Source organism: Sceloporus occidentalis, unplaced genomic scaffold, assembly GCF_023333645.1.
Source record: "Sceloporus occidentalis isolate IW3139 unplaced genomic scaffold, rSceOcc1.0.p SCAF_1, whole genome shotgun sequence".
NCBI classification, from domain to species: domain Eukaryota; kingdom Metazoa; phylum Chordata; class Lepidosauria; order Squamata; family Phrynosomatidae; genus Sceloporus; species Sceloporus occidentalis.
This window is the reverse complement of record NW_028316981.1, coordinates 289,346,623-289,365,819: the sequence shown is the minus strand read 5'-3', so window position 1 is coordinate 289,365,819 and position 19,197 is coordinate 289,346,623. Positions and strand designations below refer to the sequence as shown.

At 40.7% G+C, this 19,197-nt stretch overlaps 2 protein-coding genes across 2 annotated transcripts in view; both read left to right on the top strand.

Moving 5' to 3' along the window:
- Positions 1-1,888: 1,888 nt before the first annotated feature.
- ITGA1 (integrin subunit alpha 1) overlaps positions 1,889-19,197 on the top strand; it is a 92,075-nt gene continuing 74,766 nt past the window's right edge. Inside the window, exon 1 of the mRNA XM_089495763.1 lies at positions 1,889-2,171. Within this exon, the coding sequence (XP_089351889.1) occupies positions 2,135-2,171 (37 nt within the window). The 5' untranslated portion in view covers positions 1,889-2,134. The remainder of the gene's footprint in view (positions 2,172-19,197) is intronic.
- PELO (pelota mRNA surveillance and ribosome rescue factor) lies at positions 11,398-15,755 on the top strand. Its single transcript, XM_089495751.1, has 2 exons — positions 11,398-12,402; positions 15,029-15,755. The coding sequence occupies exons 1-2, from the start codon at positions 11,677-11,679 to the stop codon at positions 15,458-15,460; spliced, it is 1,158 nt and encodes a 385-aa protein (XP_089351877.1). The 5' UTR covers positions 11,398-11,676; the 3' UTR covers positions 15,461-15,755.

The window sequence follows — 19,197 nt, the reverse complement described above, 5'->3', positions numbered from 1 at the left end:
AATAAGGTGGCATCTCCTACCTTGGAGGTTTTTAGGCATAGATTGGATGGCCATCTGTCAGAGGTGCTTTGATTATGTATTCCTGCATGGCAGGGAGTCCCTTCCAGATTCATGATTTTATGAAAGGAGTCTAGAAATCCAAATTTCTGTGTGAACAGCAATGCATGTTCAGGGCATATTTTCACCTTATAACATGCAACCCATAGGAGAAAAGCACACACACTTCTGCCATCTCTCTTTTTCAGCCACCTTTAAAATATCATAGCTCCTCTATCCTTCTGTTTTTTCCCATTTGTCATCAGCTTATTGCAAACTGAGTTGAAAATACAAAAGAATGTGCACTCATTTAACTGGAGGGGGGGAGGCAAAATATTGCCTTTCCCAGTAGGCTCAGGCAAAGGCAAACTACTACAGCTTCTCCTAGCATGTCATTAATAACTTTTGCCATCTTATACACATTGTGGCTCATCACACATATCCCAATTTGGAGGATAAGCAAAGATGAATGGGCATGAAGGAATTGTTCTGAGGTGGATGTTGAACAGAGCACATTCTAGTGTTCATTGAATTCTCAACAGGCATAGGAATGAATTAAATACAGTTGGCCCTCCACATTTGCAATTTTGATTAATATGTTCTCTCTAGGAATCTCTGTGTCCCCCAGTGCAACTCTACCAGAAGCTGATCACAGAGTTGTGCTGGATAACCTAGAATTTCCTAGAGAAAATTCTTCTGTAGACATTTATAGATCCTCCAGCAAGTTGATTCTGTGATCAACTTCTGGCACATGTTGGCCATAGAGTTGCACTGGGGGAGCTAGATATTCCTAGAGAGGTGTTCTTTCAGGTAAAAAGAATAGTGTTGTTTTATTTGCAGTTTTTCACATTCATGAGGTCCTTCATCCCTAACCCCAGTGAATGTGGAGGGATCACTATACTGCCTTGTATTCTTTAGAACATGACCCCTCTTTTAAATATAGAATCCACAGTTATCATTATTGATGTATCACTCTGAGAACTGTCACTGTTGTTCTTAATTGATAGCTGGATAACTGAGGCTGAATGGCAGTGTCTCATGGACCGACTGAAGGCAGAATGAGACGAAGACCCCTTTAAAACAATGTTTGATAATCTATATGATAAAAAAAGCACTGTAAATACTAATCTTAAATAAGAGAGCAAGTGAGAAGTTGCAATTCTGGCCTGCAAAAGTTGGATTCCGAGATCTTGTTCCATAGCCACTAGCCATGCTGGCTGCAAAAATTTGGGAGTGGTAGTTCAGATAATAGCAACAGTAATTTCTCCCAGCTCTCACTTGTTCAGAGTGTTCCATGAAGTCTTGTTTTAGGGCATACCATACCAACCTTCCACAGACGTTTCCACAGAGATTTCCTTTAGGGTAATATGCCACAGTATAGATCTGACACATTTTTAAAGAGTGATGCAAGTGAAATAAAATCAGACCAACAAAGGGCAGCTTCAGTTTGCAAGTCTGTTGAAATATGAACTTAGCACACACTTCGTGTAACACAGCTTTCATTTGTTTCTTGCAAAGAAGAGAGCAGTTAAAAACACAGTTTAAAAAGAAAGTGCAGGAATGGAAAAAGAGACATGGCAAGGGGTGGATCCCAAAAAACCTTTGCCTTCTCACTCCCAGTATTTGGTAGAAGTTGCCTGGTAGCTGGAAAGACACCCATTAATTATGAGCCTGCAGATGTCCCTTTAAGGTTTGCTCTGCAGCCTGGAGACTTCAGCCTAAACATTAGCTGTTAAAGATCTGACTTTATTTGTACATGTCTCTTGGATCTCGCCACGTGGGGGTTTCAAAGGCTAACGGCTCACTTCGGAGAGGATGGGGAGTGGGGCTAATAAGAGGGGGGGATAATTCATCTTGATGTCTAGGGGGAGGAAAAGTTAAAGGGCTTGAACAACAAACAGGAAATGCCTCACTGGACTGCTGTTGCTGCTGCAAATGCAGAAGGGGACCAGAAGCAGCAAGAGCAACAGCATTTTGGAGTTAGCAGATGTTTTCTGAACAGCAGAAGAGGTCCTGTTGCTAGTCTCCTTGATATTCGTCCTGGCTGGGTTCCTTTTGCTGTGCAACAACAGTCTCCTAAGCTCTCCTTCTGAGCAACATGCCTGGTGTCACTGCCCCATGCTTGGTCATAGCAGGTAAGAACATCTCTCTTTCTCTTATTGTAGAAATCTTCCCATCTGTCAAACTGTGAGAACAGGGAGAGCCACAAGCATCTCATTCTTATTCTCTCTCTCTCTTTTTGGACCTCATCAGATGTGAGTTCATCAATCCCACTTCTTTCAGTCTGTCTCCTTTTGAGCCAATCCTGGAGAGCGTTAAGTCAACTTTACAACCAGTGGGGTTTCCGTGACAGGAAATGTGATATTAAACAAAACAAAAAATAGAAAGAAGTAGGAGAGCAGGATTGAGAAATCACAGAATTAGCCCATGTCTAAAGACAGGCATGGAACTGTAGACTTTTATGTACAGTAGTTCTGTAAATCCTGTTGGTTTTAAATTTGCAAATTATTTGAGGTAGCAACATTTTGGGTTATGGCAGACTACACTTTGTAAAATCCACAGAACAAGAGATATGCAAGATGTTTTAAGAACATGTTCCAGAAGATTTATTAAATCAAACTTGATTCTTACCAGTTCTGTTTTTACTTACATAAACCATTTCTAGAGGGGATGGTAAAATTCAAGGAAATGGAAGTGGAAGTTGGGGGTGGAGAAAAGGAAATGAAAACAATAATAATTGCTTGATACTCTATGGGACTCTGAGGGACAGTATGGCTAAAATATGTGGGCGAAACACTAAAAAGAAGCAGGGTTTCAGGTTGAAAAAGTGCTGTTTAGCCAAGAAATCACGCAAAGGAGAAAAGAAACAATGTTTTCTGCTGCTCATGTCTTTTGTAAGTTTTGGCTGTGGTTCATCACTTTTGACAGCTAGTTTTATTGAGTTTGGTGGAAGAATTATGGAGTAAGCTGTTCAGAGTTTCAACATTTGTCTTCTTGGGGAGGGAAACATTCTTTGGAAATGTGCACACTATCACTACATTAATGCCTCATTATAATAATCCAAGTTTACCAAGCAATAATAGCATTCAGCATGCATGTATCTTATTATTATACCTTCCAAAATTATAGCATAGTACTATTTTTCTTTCTTCACTCTAATATGTGCAGTGATGGTAGTAGTGAGGGTGGTTTTTATGCAGCTAGTGAACTTTTTTGTTGTTTTACTTTCTGGACTTCTTTTACAATTGCAACTGTTGTTACATAATTTTAATCCATTATTAAATAGCTGAATAAATTATTGTTGTAACTTACTGTGAGATAAAACTCTGCAATACAATGGTAGGCCAGTTGCGATGAAGGAAATCTTGGATCTTGAAAAGGGCATTTGTTTAGTGTTCATATTGTTGATGATTAGATATCCTCCAAGTTCCTGAAAGACATGACCTGAATATTCCCCTACTGCTCTAAATTGTTGGACTCTATTATATGGAATTCAATTTGCCCACTGTTGAAGTGAGGCTGGATTGGGCATACTTTCACAATTTAACAAAGATTGCCATATGTACACATGCCCTTCATTTGATTTCCTATCTTTTGATTAGTCAACATTTGATGATTGGCAGCTGCATGTCTAAAGTGACTCTTTCAATGGAAATAGTATTTGAGATATTACATGATACAGATATTCTGACTGCTTTTGGATCTGCAGTGTGTCATTCAGATGTGCAAGTACTACTAGGTGCTGCAGACATCACATGATGAAAAGAGTGCACTGAAGTTGTTTTTCTTGTCCTAAATGGTTGCTCTTTTGTCTAGGTGCCACACGTAACCTTCTTTGCATGCACAAACTAATCTAGCTTGGGAGTCATGAATGATTTTTATTTCAGCTTGAACAGAGAGAGTACCGGGCATGAGAGTATTACTTTTTCAGGCACCTGTGTTGATCATTCAAAAAAAGGAAATTAGATAAAATCAGCTCAGAATGTACTACATTCCTCTCTTAAAGCCATCATTTCAAAAATGGCAATCCATTTCATGTACCCAGTAAAAACAACCTGGTTACAAACTTAATTCTCTCACTTAGTCACAAATGTATTGCAAGTCTCCTTCAAGGGTAACCTGAAACTGAGGATTCAGTCACACTGCAGAATTAATGGCTCCATCCAATGGAATTCTGAAATTTGCAGGTTGTTGTGGCACCAGAGCTCTGGCAGAGATGGCTAAACATCTCACCAAACTGCAAACCCCAGAATTCTATACCATTGAACCATGGCAGTTAAAGGCGTGTCAAACTGCTTTCATTTTGCAATCTAAGGTCCAAAGCACACTGCAGAAATAATTCAGTTTGCAACCACTTTAACTGCCCTGACTCAACGTTAGGGAATTCTGGGAACTGTAGTTTTGTGAGACTTTTAGCCTTTTCCGTCCGAGAGCACCGGTATCACAATAAGCTAAACAATAATTCCCAGGATTCCCTAGCACTGAACCAGGGCAGTTAAAGCAGTCTCACACTGGATAATTTTTGCAGTGTGTTTTGGGCCGTAGATTCTGCCTAAGACTGAAATTGCAAGCATACATTGTAGGAAAATTGAGCAAACATGATGCAGGATTAAGTTATTCACTGCCTTGCGGTTCTCTTTTCTCTTTTGAAAATCAACCAAAGTATATAACATTAGTAGCTTTTGAGGGCAACATATAATATTGCATGTTTTCTGCTGCAATACAAAGCACATTTTTCAGACTGAACAAATTTCACATTGAATAAGAAAACCAACAATTAGTTGCCATAAATAAAACCTGTGTCCAATGTTTAACATATAAGGCCAAATTTTGCTTCCAGACACAGAAGTTACATTGTCTCCCTTCTAAGGTAAAAATTATACTCCAGTGTAAATCAACTATTTGGCAGTGTTATGGTGTTGCTATTCTTCAGCTCTTTAATTCTTTTTAAAAGTACTTTATGTGGCACATGAACTCATATCTTCAATATCTTTTCTAGAACATTTCATTTGATTTTCTCAAGCATGCTTTTGAAAAATTGGGCTGCAGATATTTGAGAAATATTAATAGATGGCAGATTTGCCTAGAGTATGCAAAAGGTAACAATTTCTCTGTTTCTAAGCACCTTTCTTTTCCTTCCTGTTTGTTATTTGTCAAGGGTTTTTCATCTGATATGACAGAATAATCATCCAGAAAGTGTTATTTTGGCAGTTCTCATAAATTCTTCAGCAAGTGTTTCAAAAGTTTGGATTTGCCTAGAGTTACCATATATCTAAGATAATATAAACTGACCCGGAAGTTGTATTTGATATTGTTTCAAGTACTTTTGCTTGGTTTCACAACTCAGTATTCCCCTCTCCCACCCCCAAAACCCCTTGATGAACTTTTGATTGTTTTAAATGAAGAAAACAAGTGAGGACACCATATATGGATGGGTTTGTACAATTTGCCATAAAGTTAAGCTTTTGGTAGACCAGGCATTTTTCATACAAAGTAATAAATATGACCATAAAAACTATATTCCTTGACAACACAGTACTTTTCTATTGTCAGCCTTTAAAAGAAAAAGGTGCATCATGAGCACACTATGGTGGCTTGTGGTTGAGGTTTTTTTCTGACTGACAGGCGCTGTGGTACAAAATGGTTATCACCACAATATTGTATAATAGTTTTCAACTGATTCCCCTTTTGCATCCTTTTGCATAACTGTTTTTGTCTGAGAAATAAGTCAGTGCTTATATAGACTTCTTTCCTAATTGATTTCTGAACATATCACAAGAATCAACGGAATGTGCTAGGTTAAAACTTAAATATACATATTTTAAAAGCAATCTTTTTTTTAAGCATGCAATTACTTTGGTTGTGTACTTACAGCTGCTGAATAAGTATCTGTTATCTTGAAGAGGAGAGCTATTCCTGAAAAACTATTTCTTTTACAACATTGGTAACAGATGGTTGAATGTAACATCCTGAGCGTCAGGATGAAATGTCTACACATCAACAATTTTTTCCTTTCAATATCACTATGTTGTAAATCTGTATACACAGAAATCAGTGGTATTGATTTCATTTAAAATTAAGGCTTTAACAAACAGCAATGCCAGCACTGCTCTTAGAAGAGTGAGACGGCTGCTTCTTATAGCGGAGGGTGCATCTAGACTGTAGAAATAATGCAGTTTTTCACCACTTTAAGTGCTGTAGCTCCAACCTATGGAATCCTGGGACCTGTTGTTTTATAGCCTCCTCTCCAAAAAGTGCTGGTGCCTCACAAAACTACAAATGCAGGGATTTTGTAAAATGGAGCCATGGCAATTAATGTGATGTCAAACTGCAATATTTCTATGGTATAGATGGACCCTGAGTTGGGATGCCAGGAAAAGGCAATAAATGTATTATTGTCACATTTTGACTAGCAGAGTTAAATATAAAATGCATCTTTCAAAGTAACTCAGTAGCTTCTGGCACCTTACCCTCAGTATTAGCTGGTGGGTCCCAAGTCAGTGGGCCTGTGAATCCTCTTCAGGTTTTAGCTTAAAGGAGTTCACCCCCTAACTCTTTTAAAGTTCAGACCAAAATCTGTAGCAGATTCACTGCATCGCTGACACAGACATCACCAGCTGTCCTGGGTAGGCATGATTTGTTACACAACCAAACCTTTTGGCATGGCCACTGCTCCACTCTACTAAAACCTAAAACAGTGGAATTTGAAATGAAGACCAGTTTTGTCTGTGATATGCTTTCAGCCTTGTGGAGATCATTTATTTTACAAAACAGCAGTTGCCTTGCAGCACTGGGATTACCAGAAGTGACTAAAATGAAGTCTTCAGAAATACTTCTTACCTTGCAAACAGATATGCTTATTCAGCCCTCGCTGGCTCCCATGGGATTTGCTCCCAGGCTGGTTCGCTTAAGATTTCCAGTAAATGTTTTGAACAGCTTGTCCCTTCACATATAAGAACAATATAGGTAACAGAATTAATAACTTCCAGAACAGTGTTCACATAATTTCCCTTGCAACACCACACCTTTAACAGTTGTCTTGTAGAAACAATGCTTAAGACATTGCACAGCAACTGGAACTTTCAATATATGGAGACCAATGGCAACTGGTCTGTCCACCTTTGTTTCATATGTTCCATGTGATTGCACAAATAAACTAGATTAGCAAAATTATTTTGGGTGCAATCGTAAAAACAGCACACCTCAAAGTTGTCTCCAACATGTTATGCATTGGAATAAGGTGCAGTTGAGAGTTGAGATGGTGAGTGCAGAAAACAATTTTTTTTTTGCATTTATCTTTGCACTGCACCAGCTATTTCTGGCATCATAGTGCTACACAAGGATCTGAAAAGAACAAAACTCAGAGAGACCACAACTTGATGACTCAACAGTTTGTGTTGTTGTTATGTGCTTTCAAGTCATTTCCAATTTATGGTGATCCTAAAGTGAATTATGGGGCTTCCTTGGCAAGATTTGTTCAATGGTTTGCCATTGCCTTCCCCCGAGGCTGAGAATGTGTGACTTGCCCAATGTGACCCAATGGGTTTCATGGCCAAGTGGGGAATCAAACCCTGGTCTCCAGAGTTGTAGTATAACACTCAAACCACTAGGCCATGCTGGCTCTCAACAGTAAGCCTGCTTAATCTGTGCACTATCATTAAACCTTACTGACAAACTTGATTACAACAGGTTTTTTTGTGTGTGTTAGTACAATAGCTTCATCTGCATTCATATAAAAGAAGTGAGCTTTTACCCAGCGAACAAATTAGTTTCTAGTTACAGTTCATCTCTATTATGATCATAGACAAGCTCAATTAGTTTCTAGGTATTTCCATATTATTTCTGTATAATGAATGTATTTACTCACACTCTGGAATATGCATCCCCTGACATAGATTAGCTACTTTTGTTTGGTAAGACTGTGGAAGCATACATTGCATTAGCAGCAACAGATACTTCAACTACAGCTTTTAATTCTGGATCTTGCTTAATTGTCCAATGGAAAAGGGCACTGAATCACCATCAGTTTCTGCCAGATGAGTCAGAAAGCTATGCCCAGCACAGCCACATGAAGGAGGTTTATATTTACATAAGAACTTCATACATTCCACTATTTGGGTGGTATAGTACCCACTTCTGAACCTGCTTAGAAACTAAAAAGATGGATTTCATCCCCAATGCTGAATTCTGCTCCTCCTAGGAACCCGCCACCATAAATAACATAAAACCTGGATGACCAATCCTTTTCGGCTCCCTAAGCCAATATTCCAGACTGTTTCCAGGCTGCAAAAATAAAGCAGTCTGACACCACCTTAACTGACATGACTCAGTACTATGAATTCAGGGATTAGTAGCTTAGTGGGGCACCACAGCACTCTTGACAGCGAAGGCTAAACATCTCACAAAACTACAAATCCCAGAAGTCCACAGCATTGATTCATGACAGTTACAGTGGTGGTGTCATACTGCTTTATTTCTGCAGCATGACAGCAGCCTTAAGATGGCTGTATATAGGCCACGCCAATAGCCTTTTTGGTTGAGGAGGGTAAACAAATGCTTTAAATCAGTAATACCCAAATTCTGGTGCACCACGTTTTTTGGACTTCAGCTCCCAGAAGTCTCAGCCATCTTGGCCAATGATTTAGGATTATGGGAACCAAAATCCAAAAGCCTGGAATGCTAGAATTTGGGAATCACTGATTTAAATAAATGAGAGATCTTGTAGCTAGAGCACCTTTGAGATTAACTGAAAGAAAGAAGTTGGAAGGATGTGCTTTCTAGAGTTAAGTCTACTTCTTCAGATGCATTTGGTCAAAGTCTGCAAAAGCTCATGCTGCCAACTTCTTTCTTTCAGCTAGTCTCAAAGGTGCTACAAGATCTCTCTACATACTGATCCTACAGATTAACATGGCTATATCTCTGAATATATGACAGTTATAGTGGTGGTGTCATACATACTGCTTTATTTATGCAGCATGGCAGCAACCTTAAGATGACTGTGCATAAGCCACTCCAATAGCCTTTTAGCAGAGAAAAATAAAAATGCTTTAAATAGATACAATCAATTAACAAAGGTCAGATAACCGTACGTCATAACAGCAAAGGAGAACAAGGCACCACAAAATGTAGGACCTTCAAGAAAAATGTAGAGCATTCCAAATAAAAGTGGAAAACACTAATATAAATTTAAACGCATGGAGGACATTTTGACATTCCTCCTGGACAGAAGAATGAAATGTAGGACATGTCCAGGAAAAGTAGGACAACTAGTCACCTTGACAAAGGTAAATCGTTGTGAAGTTGAAGGCTTTTTTGTGGGTTTTTGGGGCTATGTGGCCATGTTCTAGTGGTCCCCAAACTGTGCCCTTGAAGAGACTTTGGACTTCAGCTCCCAGAAGCCTCAGCCATGTTGGCCAATAGTGTGGGATTCTGGGAGCTGAAGTCCAAAATCCCTTAAAGGGCTCAGATTGGGGACCACTGACTTTAGAGTACACCTGTCCTTCCATATTCTCTAGGGTTAGGGGCACAAGACCCCCGTGAATATGGAAAAACCGCAAATAACATAAACACTGTGTTTTTACCTGAGAGGACACCTAGGTCCTCCAACGCCAGACATTGACCACAGAATTGCACTGGAGGAGCTGCAAGTATTCTCTCTAGGAAACTCTAGAGACCTTTAGTTGAAGTTGACCATAGAGTTGCAATCTAGGAGAACCTAGATATTCCTAGAGAGAACATATTAATCAAATCCCTGAATAATCAAATCCACAAATATCAAAGCTGCAAATATGGAGATAAGTGTATTTATACTCCCCTGTGGAGCAACAACAGCTTTCAGAGTGCCTTACAGATTGTTAATTTGACAGTTCCCTCTCCTCAACTTTTCAATTTAAAAATCTATTAATAATAATAATAATAATAATAATTTATTTGTATTTTCCCGCTTCTCCCTGCGGATCGAGGTGGGATTACATCGACAAATTAACTCAGTACAGATATGAAATACAATCAATAAAACACTGACTTTATTATTAATTCAATAAAACAGCTAAAACATCTAGAACATCTAAAACATTTAGAAAACATAGATCCTATTAGGCAACCTATGAGGCAGCAGTGCTTTCTCTCCAGCTCCCATGGCTTTCCCACTTGCCACTGGCCTCCCTGCATCGAAAGCGGAGGCCAGAGAGGGGAAATTGTGCCAGACACCATTTACCTACAACTTTTAAAATCTAACCATTTCAATCAGTGATTTCCCAAACTCTGATCCTCCGGTTCTTTTGGACTTCAACTCCCAGAAGCCTTTGCCATCTTGGGCAGCAGTCAGGGATTCTGGGAGCTGAAGTCCAAAGTTTGGGAAATCACTGATTTAAACACAAACTTTTGGTTCCTGGAGGGATTAGTCACCCCTGTCCCCATTACGCTCGCACTGGAAAAACTTGTCAAGGGCTTGTGATTAATTTTACAATTTAATAAATATATAAAACATAATAATTTTAAAAAATAATTTTAAATTATTTTTTTAAATTAAAATTATAAATTTAAAAAATTAATTTTTAAAATTTATAATTAAAAATAATAATAATTATATAACATACGTTTAGTATGTTTTTCATTAAAAATAAAAGATAATTATATAAAATACATTATATATATATATATGAGATTTTTCAGTATTCCAACACTCTCGCCTTCTTTAGCGCGCATGCGCTCTTTTCAATTCTGACCGTATTCGCTCAGGGTTTGGTCCGCCAAAAGTAGCGGGCTCCGGTGCCGATGATATTGTTCTGGGGGGCGTGGCGTTTGGTTAGCCCCGCCCCTCCAATGCCCCACTCGAGCCGGCAGAGGGGAAACGGAGGGGGCGTGGCATTTAGTTAGCTCCGCCCCTCCAAGTCGGAGAGTAAGCCGGTTGAGGGAAGACGGAGAAGGCGTGGTGTTTGGTTAGCCCCGCCCCTCCAAGGCGGCTGAGGGAATACGGAGAGGGTGCGGCCTTTGGTTAGCTCCGCTCCTCCAATGTTGCGGTCAAGGCGGCAAATAAAAGGCACGGAGGGCGTGACACTTGGAAAGCCCCGCCCCTCCACGCACATCGGATTGGCTGGAGAGCCTAGGAGGGTTAGCTCCGCCCTCCACGCACATGGGGTTGGCTGAAGGGCCGGAGGGGCGTGGGTTTTCGTCAGCTCTGCCCCTCCAACCCAGCAGACTGGGCGGCTGAGGGAAGACAAGGAGAGCATGGCATTTGGAAAGCTCTGCCTCTCCAAGCCAGCGGGAGGGAAAATATGGTGGGCGTGGCCTCTGGAAAGCTCCGCCCTCCAAGCCCATGGTGGGGTCGAAAGCAGAGGAGTCCGAGGGCGTGGCCTTTGGTTAGCCCCGCCCCTCCAAGCGGGAGGGCGGACAGGCTGAGGAAGACGTGGAGGGCGTGGCCTTTGCGAAGCCCCGCCCCGGTGAGGCAAAATTGTGCGCGCGGCTGCCGGCGCGTCTTCCCAAAATGGGGAGGAGGAAGCGGAAGCGGCCAAGCCGAGCAGACACCTCCTCGAAAATCGAGGCCGGGCTTCGCGGGCGGCGGTAGGCCGCAGTGAGGATCCTGGTGAGGAAGGAAGAGGGAGGCGAGGCTGCCGCGCGACTAGGCCTGCGGCCTCCAGGATGAAGCTGCTGCGGAAGGACATGGAGAAGGACAACGCGGGGCAGGTGACGCTGGTGCCGGAGGAGCCGGAGGACATGTGGCACGCCTACAACCTGCTGCAGGTGGGGGACAGCCTGCGGGCCTCGACCATCCGGAAGGTGCAGACGGAGTCTTCGACGGGGAGCGTGGGCAGCAACCGCGTCCGCACCACGCTGACCCTCTGCGTGGAGAGCATCGACTTCGACTCGCAGGCCTGCCAGCTCCGCGTCAAGGGCACCAACATCCAGGAGAACGAGTACGTCAAGATGGGCGCCTACCACACCATCGAGCTGGAGCCCAACCGTCAGTTCACGCTGGCCAAGAAGCAGTGGGACAGCGTGGTGCTGGAGCGGATCGAGCAGGCCTGCGACCCGGCCTGGAGCGCCGACGTGGCGGCCGTGGTGATGCAGGAGGGCCTGGCCCACGTCTGCCTGGTCACGCCCAGCATGACCCTCACCCGCGCCAAGGTGGAGGTCAGCATCCCCCGCAAGCGCCGCGGCAGCTGCGCCCAGCACGACCGCGCCCTGCTGCGCTTCTACGAGCAGGTGGCCCAGGCCCTCCAGCGCCACGTCAACTTCGAGGTGGTCAAGTGCGTGCTGGTGGCCAGCCCCGGCTTCGTCCGGGAGCAGTTCTGCCAACACATGTTCCAGCAGGCCCTGAAGGCCGACAACAAGCTCCTCCTCGAGAACAGGAACAAGTTCCTCCAGGTAAAGGCAGGCAGAATAGCAATAGCAATAACAACAGCGCTGCCCACCCAGCTTCCAGCAGGCCCCCAGACTGACAGCAAGGTCCTCCTCAACCCAGGGAGGCAGCCATGCAAAATCATCATCATCATCATCATCATAATACGTGTTTATAGTAATAATGATAATACAATTTATTTTATCCTGCTCCTTTGCGCAATGCAAGCGGGACGGTTTACAGCATTGAAACATACATTCCATAACATACTTCATTGCTTCCTTTCCACTCTCCCCCCCTTATACTTCCTCCCCTCTCTAAATAGTGAGTGCATTTCTATACCACTTATTGGCGCAGTGAGATATACCTGCTATTGCTATTAAGTACTCCCAAAGCCATTTACAACGTGTAAGATAATTGCCCCCAACAATCTGCATAATGATTTTTAGAGACCTCAGAAGGATGCCAGGCTGAGTTGACCCTGGGCCCCTGGATGGCATTGAACCCACAGCCTTGTGGTTTGTGAGTGAGTGGCCGCAGTACAGGCAATTTAGCCTCTGTGCCGCCAGGGCTCTAAGGGACGCTCAGTTTCTACTAAACAACACATCATATTAAAAATCACAGCATGTTCCTTAAAGGAAAACACTTGAGGCAATCATCACCTTTCCTTATTATGCAACAGCATCCTGCTAAATATCTGCTTTCATGAATCAGACAATACCCTTCTCTGTCAGAGAGCTCTGGTGCTGCAACAAACTATAGTTCCCATAATTCCATAGCATTCAGCCATGGCAATTAAAGTACTGTCAAACCGGATTATTTCTGCAGTGTGGATGCAGCCCTAGTCCAACAGCCAAACCACCAAACTACTTTGACAGTACACCAGTGCTTCCCAAACTGTGTGCTTTAAGGGAACTTGGACTTCAGTCCCCAGAATCCCAGACTATTAGCTACCATGGCTGAGGCTTCTGGGAGCTGAAGTCCAAAATCTCTTAAAGGGCAGTTTAGAGACCACTGCTCTACACTATACTGGCTTTCTGGGAAATAAAAGTCCAAAATACTGGGAAGTTTAAAGTTTGGAAACCTTTGTGGGCTGCACCATTGAGATCAACTGAGAAAATGAACTGCTAATGTAAGCTTTCCTAGACTCCAATCAGATCATATCAGGCTGCTGCCACACAACAAAATTAATGCAGCTTGATGCCACTTTAGTTATCATGCCTCCATCCTATGGAATCCTGGGACTTATAGTTTGTTGTGGCACCAAAGCTCTCTGATAGAGCAGCCTAGATATCTCACAAAACTACAGATCCCAGAATTCCATTGAACTGAGCCATTGCAATTAAAGCGGTGTCAGACTGCATTAATTCTGCAGTGTAGGTGGAAACTTGGGCCTGTTACAGACTGCCAAAATAAAGCTGCTTCGGGTCTCTTTGGAGGTATGCTGTTTAAATGATGCATGGGTCCTAAGAGTCCGGAGGTCGCGCCAAAGCCACACTCCATTCCTAATCACTGGAGTGCAGCTTTGGTGCAGCTTCCAGATTCTTAGGATGCATGCATCATTTAAATAGCATACCTCCAAAGAGACCCGAAGCAGCTTTATTTTGGCAGTCTGAAACAGACCACAGTCTCTTTCAGATTGCATGCATACTTCCCCTTAAGAACTCTATATCTTTGTAGACTGACACAATATTTAGGATGAAAGTACGAACACATTTAGTATGAGAAGTAGTAAAATTCATATATAGTTAACATAATTCAAAAGTATGGCTGAGTAAAATGTTGCTCTTTGAAAACTGGGTTTTCTTGTATGTAAATTCATCATACATTTTATTTAACTTTGGTTTTTACTGCTTATACAACTTGGAAAGAAAAGGGCAAACAGGCTTCTAGTTCCATTGTAGTTTTCCCAGGATTTTGTTAAACTAGATACATGCCAGTAATTTAAACTAAAATGCCTTTGCTTGATAGAAAAGAGATCTTTGAAGCAATGACCAGTACATTTATTTAAACATATTTTAGATAACAAAATGCTCAATACAGTTATTAAAGGCCTGCCTGCATATTTCAGTCCTTGGAAAATAATCTGTGGAAGCAGATTGCCAATGTACTATTCACACTGAAAATGAAGGACTCAATTTAGAAATTTCTGTGATTTTAACGATGATTTCAAATATATGAAACCTGATACTGTATGTATGTATCAAAAGTATGCCTCATTAGATTTGATGAGGCATTTCCTAGTAAGCATGCTTAACATTTCAGTCCAGATTTTTCTTAAAAGCCACTTCCTCTCTACATAAGATGATTATCAGTAAAAGTACTGTTCAAACAAATAATGAGAAACTTAGGTACTTGGGAAACTGTTTTATTTTAAATACAACTAGAAAATGCAGGGCTGTGGTAAAGTTGAATCCAGATGCAATTCCATCTATCTATAGTAAGTGAATATAGAGCATTACATAAAATATGTAATAATGTTTTAAGATGATTAAATATTTTTTCTTTAACAAAAAATGTTTTAGTCACTTTTTTGCATTTAAAAACTTACCTGAAAGTACATACTCTGGTCAAAAGAGTTTACATTTCAAGAGAGAAACAACTCAGTATCAAAGTAGTTAGTGTATGCTTTCTGGAATTCTTCTTCTTTAGGTACACTCTTCTTCTGGACATAAATACGCATTGAAGGAAGTTCTGTGTGATCCTGCTGTGACGAGTAGACTTGCTGATACTAAAGCAGCCAGTGAAGTGAAGGCCTTAGATGATTTCTACAAGATGTTACAACATGAACCGGACCGAGCTTTTTATGGCCTTAAGCATGTGGAAAAGGCCAATGAAGCCATGGCTATTGATACCTTATTGATAAGTGATGAACTTTTTAGACATCAAGATGTGGCTACTCGCAGCCGATATGTTCGACTAGTAGATAGTGTGCGGGACAACATGGGCACTGTTCGCATTTTCTCTAGTCTGCATGTGTCTGGGGAACAGCTTGGACAGCTGACAGGTGTAGCTGCTATTTTGCGTTTTCCTGTAGCTGAGGTCTCTGATCAAGAGGAGGAATCTAGTTCTGAAGAAGATTGATGATGGTGATCCATTGCATCTTACCATAGAATAAATCTGCAACAGTGGGGAAAAGGGGAATCTGTTTCTACCATGATGATACACATCTGTACCATGCGTTATTGAAATGAGAATACTATTTTTCTAAGTGACTGATGAGGTGAGCATCTAGTGTCCTTATTTAAATACATTTTCCTTGCTGCAGTGCTAGTGGTAATGATTGTTCTAGCAAAAATGAACTGGAATATCTAATTCAATAACAACATTGGAATTTGTGGAACATGTACAAAAACAATAAAGTAACCCCAAGAAAGAAGATACAGTCTTGCTTAAGTATTTTCTGTATTTGGGGTGGGGGGACTTGGTACTTACCTGTTTGTCCTCATAGAAATCTTGATTCAAAGCCAAGAGTGTTTAGTATGTGAGGAGGATGACTATGAAATGGTGTGACTAGTCCAGTTGAGTCTTAATTTACTCTCTAGTTATTAACATTTTCAGACTTTTGATCCCAGCATCTGACAGTTTAAATGTTTTAACACAACATTCTTAGAGATTTAATCAGAACTTCATGGACATTATTAATGGGCAAGTGAAGTCACATATGACCTCTCTTTGAGCTATCCATTCCTATTAAATACATTCATAATGGGATATATATACACACACATACACACACACACATATATATTCAAGCTATTAATAGTTTAGTTCAAGCTTGAGCTGCAACTGAAGTGAACAAGGAGCAATGGCTTCAAACAATAGAACTTCATGATGGTAAGAACTGTTGGGCAGTGGGACACACTGCCTCAGAGTGTGGTGGAAACTCCTTTGGAGGTATTTAAACAGAGGTTGAATATCCATCTGTCAAGAGTGCCTTGGTTTCCTGCATGGCGGATTTGGACTGAATGGTCCATGTGATCTTTTCCAACTCAATTAGTCTATGTCTCAGGCCAATAAAGATTCAGTAACCAGTTCAGCACACACATCTGATTTAATTCCAGTTCACATGGGAGATTTTAATGCAAATATATAATTTATAATTATTATTAGTATTAATGCAGGGCAAGCAACAGTGAAAACTTGCAGGTCTAAAACTACTATAGCAAACATGTTGTCAGAAAGTATTATGAAACAAAAAATAGTGTTTATTGAAAAGCTCATTTTCTTTTTGCTGTTTAACATTAATTGTACCAAGGCAATAGTCTTGTACTCAGCTAGGGCTAATCCCCACTGAATTCAATGCAAACCACTCCTGAGTAGCATGTATAGGATTGCACTGCTAGTCTTTGCAGAAGGATGAAATTGCTGCTTTCTACCTCCAATTCTCAATGTTCTGTGTGTATTGAGTGATGGTATTTTATTCAAAACATACTGCCTTTTATCACATTTGATTCCAGGGTAAAGGCAGGTTACAGCATTTAACAGTTTCTTAGTGGTGGTAAGACTGAAGTGTCGGGGCTGGTGGTTTTAAATTGTTGAATGTTTTAAAGTTTTCAAAATAGATGTTCACAATTAGAGAGAATAGGCATGGCTGGATCCAATGTGACTGCTGTGTGAATGAAAAGAGAATTGCATATATGGAAAGGAGTATTTTTAGAATAGAGGTAGGTAACCTGCCAGAAGTTTTGAATTATCCATAATCCCTTACCATTGGGCACTTTGGCTTTGGGAGTTGAAATCCAAAGTATCTGGAGGTCCATCTGGAAGCCCATTGTACAATTTAAAAGTATGTATGTATGATATTTTACCAATCATAGCCTTATTATCCAATAACTATCCTTTATCCAGTGTCGTATAGTGGTTTGAAGGTTGGACTAGGCCTGTGGAGATCAGGGTTCAATTCCTTGCTTGGTTGTGGAAACCCACTGGGTGATTTTGGGAGAATCACATGCTCTCAGCCCCAGAAACCTCATGATAGTGTCACCTTCAGGTCTCCATAAGTTGGAAATGACTTCCAAAGACTGCAGGCAATGTTTACAGCACACTCACTCCTCCATTATAGTCTTGCAAGACTTCCTTGTGATAAGACACAGTGGCTATTCCCATCTTCACACAGTGGACTTTGTCACAGAGTTGGATTTGAACTGGAGATGTCAAAATATTTCAGTTTCATTTTACTGTGTTTTTTTTTAATTCAGTCTGCATTTTCTTGCTGTCCTTGATTCATATCTGGTTGCATGACTGAGGTGGGATTGGAGGGAGGAGTTGGGTGTATTTTGGTATGCATTTTTCCTAAATAATAGACTTTACGTGTATTTTTCTTAATGTATGCATTTTTTGTAATGCATGCATTTCCGCATTGACTAAATCATGTTTATACAGTTTTTTCCCCAAAGATATACATAGAATCATAGAGTTGGAAGAAACCAGAAGGACTGTTTCAAGCTGTACATTTTATTTGTGAATATGTTACTTCTTGTTATTTTCCAGTTATGGAAAATCAAAAGATACTCATTAACAATCTTACTGACCACAGATGAGGTGCATTCATTTAAAAACAATAAAACAACAATTACTATGAGTTTCTTTTCCATCCCTAATGAAAACCCATGTCTCCTTAATTCTCATTCACTACAGCGACACACTGGCTCTGGTTATACAGTTGAACCAGTTACAACTGTATCCAGCAAGTGTTTTTTCTAAATCAGTTTTTATATGCTTACAAGAAGATGTCAAGCCTTTGCTTAGTATATTTCTCAGTTACTATAAATCTGTGACCAAAGCTTATGACTGCATACTCCCGTGAATAAAGCCTTTGTTCGCTGGACTTGATCAAAGTCTAATACTAGATCTGACATGTCTTAATTATGGAATTTAAGGCTTTTGCAAGATCCATAGTTCTGATTTACTTCAGCAGAGTGTTGTGAGTTTTCTAATAAAAAGAATTTGAACTTTTATTGTTTATTGGCATTTGTCCAGGATGGCAGTTTCTTCTTCTACAAAGGCTAAAGATTAAGGCAGAGAAGCTAGAAGAAAGTTTAAACAAAAGTTCTTTTATGGATCATAGGAATAGGCACATTCTGAATTCTTAGCTGGAAAAATGGAAAGCTTTGTACAAGGGTTTATTGGAAATACTGGTGTTTAGCCAACTATGAAATTAATAGCCATATGAGTTTCAGTTGTGGCTGTATAAAAAATCAGTCCTGATAATGTTAAAAGGACACTAAGATCTTTGGGCACCAATTTTCAGCTGACAATAATGTGATACAGATATACTATAGTATATACGAATGGCTTTAGTACCAAAGATTTTTTGTAGCAATGGTCAAGAGCTCAGAGGAGGGATGTGGGCAACTGTGTTGGGCTAGGGACCACTTTTGTGTCCCTGGAACCTTGGCAGTCACATAAACTGCCAAAAATGCATTAAAAAGCCAAAAATGGAAATGGACAGAAGTTTGTCTGGTTTTGAAAAACTCTGTGTATGTGAAGGGAGGTGTAGTTATAAACACAGGGAGACACAAAATTAGGGCATTTCCTCCCCTAACATGAACCCACCCCCATTATTACATTTTCATTCAGTTTTCAAATTTCTAGTGATATGGAAAGTGAAACCTTGAAATCTGTTTGACCTAGCACTTATCTATTTTCTGCGTTTGTATTCCCTTTCTGTGGATGCTTAAACTGCATTCTAAATGTTCAACAAGTTTTAAATTACTACAAGGTTAGACAAGAGGCTACCAATAGAACAGAATATAGAGAAACAGAATGGTTCCCAATAGGCAAAGAGGTTAGTCAAGGCTGCATACTATCATTTATTT